The sequence below is a fragment of the Puma concolor genome, chromosome C2, assembly GCF_028749965.1.
Source record: "Puma concolor isolate L17-30 chromosome C2, mPumCon1.1.hap2, whole genome shotgun sequence".
NCBI classification, from domain to species: Eukaryota; Metazoa; Chordata; class Mammalia; order Carnivora; family Felidae; genus Puma; species Puma concolor.
The window spans coordinates 158,450,220-158,454,142 of NC_141675.1; the positions used below are offsets into that span (position 1 = coordinate 158,450,220).

Consider the following 3,923-nt stretch of genomic DNA (forward strand, 5'->3'; position numbering starts at 1 on the left):
GGAGGGTGGGGGCTGGGGCAGGACCCAGCCGGGCGGAGACCCAACCTCACTAACTAGCCTCGGGGGCCGCGGGCAGCGGACCTGCGGGAAAAAGCACCGCTTTTTCGGTCTCCGCCCGACACCCACCGCCCCCAGCCTCAGAGCCGGGCGGCAGGGCAGGGACTGGGTCTGCGGCCCTACGGCCCGCCCTCAGCCCCGCCCACAGCCTCCGAGACCCCGCCCCACCTCCGGTCTAACGGTGCCACCTCCCCCCAACAGACCCCAGACTCCGCCCAGGCCCCGCCCCTGTCCCACAGGCCCCTCTTTGCCCTGGCCCCACCCCTCTGCGGACTCCGTCAGAGCCCTGCTCCGCCCCTCCTCCGCCTCAATCCCCGCCTCATCCCAGATTCCGCCTTGAGGCCCGCCCCGCCCCACCACGGCCTCAGACCCCGCCCGAGACCCCACCCCACGATGCAGTACAGCCCCGCCCCCAACCCGCCCCATCCAAGACTCCGCCCAGGCCCCGCCCCATTGTGCCTCACAGCCCCGCCCCCTCGCCGCACCCAGGCCCCGCCCCACCTCTCCTTACAGCCCCGCCTCCAGCCCCGCCCTACCCCCGGCTCCACGCCTTCCTGCCCTTGCAGCTCCGCCCCCACCGCAGCGCCTCGCCCACAGGCCCCACCCCGTCTCGCCCTTGCAGCCCCGCCCACAGGCCCTGCCCCTCGTCCTCAGGCCCCGCCCCCGCCCCAGGCCCCGCCTCGCGGAGCCGCAGGCAGAGCCGCGCGCGTCCCGAGCGGCCGCAGAGGTGGGCGCAGGCCCGGGGTCGCCTCCGCACCCGGGTGTGGCTCGGGTCGGGCTCGAGCGGCCGGGAGCGTCGCGCAGAACGGTGTCCGGAGGCGGCCGCGCAGGTAAAGCCCCCGCCCCGGGGGTCGCGGGGGTCGCGGGGGTCGCGGGGTCCGGGCCCCGCCCGCCAGGCCCGGCGCGCGGCGCCGCCACTCCACGCCCCAGCGCGGCCGCGCGCCCAGGGCTTGGCTTTTCTGTTCTCGGTTTCCTTCTTTCTCTAACCCAACTGAAATAAAAAGGCGCCGCCCCCGCTGCCGCGTGCTCCGTCCTGTCGGGGCTGACAAAGAGGACCTTTAGCTCTTACTACACTTCCCCGAGGGCTGTCAGAGGGAGCGCCGCCAGTCGGCGGCTCATCCGGCCGCCCTGCGTTACGGTTTCTTAAGAGAACCCTGCAGCCCGGTCCTCTCGGTTTCCAGCCTTGAGCAGCTGGGGGGCGGTGGACCCTCGCCGGGCCGGGCAAGCCCCTGGTCCCCTAGGTGTGCAGTGGGTGTGTCCAGGGTTCCTGGACCCAGCCAGCGGTCGGCACGACCTGTCCTTGCTCGTCTGGGTGGCGTTGGGAATCCCTGGAAATAAGTTACAGAGACCCCCACTGGTCAGATGCTTCAGTGTGCCCGTGACATGCCCCCCAAAGTCAGAGCGCTCCGGGGTTCCCCGCTGGAGCACGGTCACTGATGCTGCTTGCTGCCCTCTTTTAGAACTCACAGGACCCCGCTTTTCCTGGCACGCGAGGAACGAGAGTTCATGTGTGTGTCCGATGGTCGCTTGCTCAGCGGCGGCCGGGGCAGCGGGGAAAAACGCAGCTCTGCGGCACTGAGTGAGCGGACGCTGCCGTGTGTCCCCAGGAGTGGTCAGCATGGGCCCCGTGGGCAAGCAGAGCCCCTCAGCCCCACCGGGCCCCACGGGAGGGTCTTGCCTCCTCCTCCTCTTCTGCCTGCGCTTGGGCGCTTCCTGCCCACAGGGCTGCCAGTGCCCTGACCACGCTGGGGCCGTGGCCGTCCACTGCAGCGCGAGGGGCCTGCAGGAGATCCCCAAGGACATCCCTGCCGACGCCGTGCTCCTGAAGCTTGATGCCAACAAGATCGCCCACATCCCCAACGGGGCCTTCCAGCACCTGAACCAGCTGAGAGAGCTGGACTTGTCCCAGAACACCATCGAGACCATCGGCCCCGCTGCCTTCTCGGGCCTGGCCGGGGGCCTGCGGCTGCTGGACCTGTCTCATAACCGCATCCGCAGGATTCCCAAGGATGCCCTGGGCAAGCTCAGCGCCAAGATCCGCCTGTCCCACAACCCCCTGCACTGCGAGTGTGCGCTGCAGGAGGCGCTGTGGGAGCTGAAGCTGGACCCCGAGTCGGTGGACGAGATCGCCTGCCACACGGCCGTGCGGGACGAGTACGTGGGCAAGCCGCTCATCCAGGCGCTCGACTCCGGAGTCAGCTTCTGCAGCACCCACCACAAGACCACCGACGTGGCCATGCTGGTCACCATGTTCGGCTGGTTCGCCATGGTGATCACCTACGTCGTGTACTACGTGCGCCAGAACCAGGAGGACGCCAGGAAGCACCTGGAGTACCTGAAGTCCCTGCCCAGCGCCCCCGCGTCCAAGGACCCCGTCGGCCCCGCGCCCTAGTGCCCGCTGGCCGGAGCAGCGCTCTGCCCGCCTGTCCCCCAGCACTTTTGTAGAGGATGGTGACTGACCCCTGCTTGCAAGACCCCTGAGCGGCGGGTCCCCACAGCCCTTCTGTGCAGCACCCCACCCTTCCAGAACCCTCTCTCGTGTTGTGTTTTAGTCACCACCCCGCCTTTCAAGTCCAACATGTTACCGTCGGGCCCGCTTGACGGGCCAGGAAACCAAAGCTTGGAGAAACGGCATCGCCCGCCACGACACAGTTGGGAAACGACCCAGTCGGGACTTAACACCGGGCCGCCTGTCGTGACGTTCCATGTCCCTTACACTCAGCTGGCCGCTTCCCCGTGGCGTCCGTAGGGTGTGAACAGCGTTCAGAGAAGAATGGGCTCGCGCCCGGGAGCGTGAGGTCAGCCCGCAGAGGGTGGGGTGCCGACTGGTCTGTTGGAGGCAGAGTCCTACACCGCAGAACTGGGTTGCCCTGCCCCCGAGTAGTGGTTCCTGAGCACATCCGACCACAGGACTCTTTCCAGAGCAAAGTAGTAGAGACCAGGTTTTTCTCGAGAGGTAAGTGAAAAAGCGTAGTTCAAACTAACCTTTGAACAGCTTTGTTTATTCTCAGAATGTTTGTTAAGAGTAACGTTTGTACTGAAATTTCACTCCGGGGAGAGGGGGAAAAATCGTAAAAATCAAAACCCGAGAAAACCATGGACAGAAGCCCGAAAAAGGTCCAGAGTGGATCATCAAGGAGGGCAGTGTCCGCAGCCAGACCGGTGCGTCCCTGCCCTCGGTCCCGCCACTGTCCGAGCCTGGTTTGGGGGAAGGCCCGTCATCCTGGGTCGATACTGTGCCTTGCTTTTCTACTCACTGATGCCTAAAGCAGGTCCTTCTCCAGGACAGGAGGACTGAGATTTGGTGTCTCAAGGCCAGTCAACGGGATGCTACCTTTCTCCAGCAACAGGAAGTCTGTCCCTTCCTCTCTCTGTCTCTCTGCCTCTCTCTCCACCTTTGCCACCAGGAATCTCAGAGCTAATTCCTGTACAACTTTATGTTCGGGGCAGACATTACCTCCACCTGTGTAACTGTGATCTGTCTTCCCAGTTTTATTTTTTGATGTCTTTTGTATGAGTATTTATTTTTAAATTGCTTCAAATATTTGGGGGGGGGGAGACAAAATTGGGACACATTGCTCATGAACTTGAGGTATAGAGGGTACAAGTTTCATCGAGGAGATGCTTGGAAAGGATTAAAATAGAGGGTGGTCTGTACTCGGAAAGCGTCACATGGTCTGACATGGGACACGAACATGGGATTCTATCTGAGTGTTGATTCAGAGATTCAGATTCCCCGGCTGAGACCCAAAAGGCTCGTCCAAACGAGGTCATGACTTTTTCAGTTATGGTGCATTAAAAAGAAACAGCTGCCAGCTTCCAAATACCCTCCCGCACCCAAACCCCCCACTTCTCTGCCCCCTGTC

General features: G+C 63.9%; 1 protein-coding gene across 1 annotated transcript; it reads left to right on the forward strand.

Moving 5' to 3' along the window:
• The first annotated feature begins 742 nt into the window (after nucleotides 1-742).
• Nucleotides 743-3,714, forward strand: LRRC3 (leucine rich repeat containing 3). The gene is made up of 2 exons (XM_086676123.1): nucleotides 743-887; nucleotides 1,518-3,714. Exon 2 carries the CDS (start codon nucleotides 1,676-1,678, stop codon nucleotides 2,447-2,449), a length of 774 nt encoding a protein of 257 aa, XP_086532249.1. The 5' UTR covers nucleotides 743-887; nucleotides 1,518-1,675; the 3' UTR covers nucleotides 2,450-3,714.
• The last annotated feature ends 209 nt before the right edge of the window (nucleotides 3,715-3,923 follow it).

What these genes read in the sequence shown, in the direction of transcription:
- LRRC3 (XM_086676123.1), top strand. Translation starts at nt 1,676, where the DNA reads ATGGGCCCCGTGGGCAAGCAGAGCCCCTCAGCCCCACCGGGCCCCACG.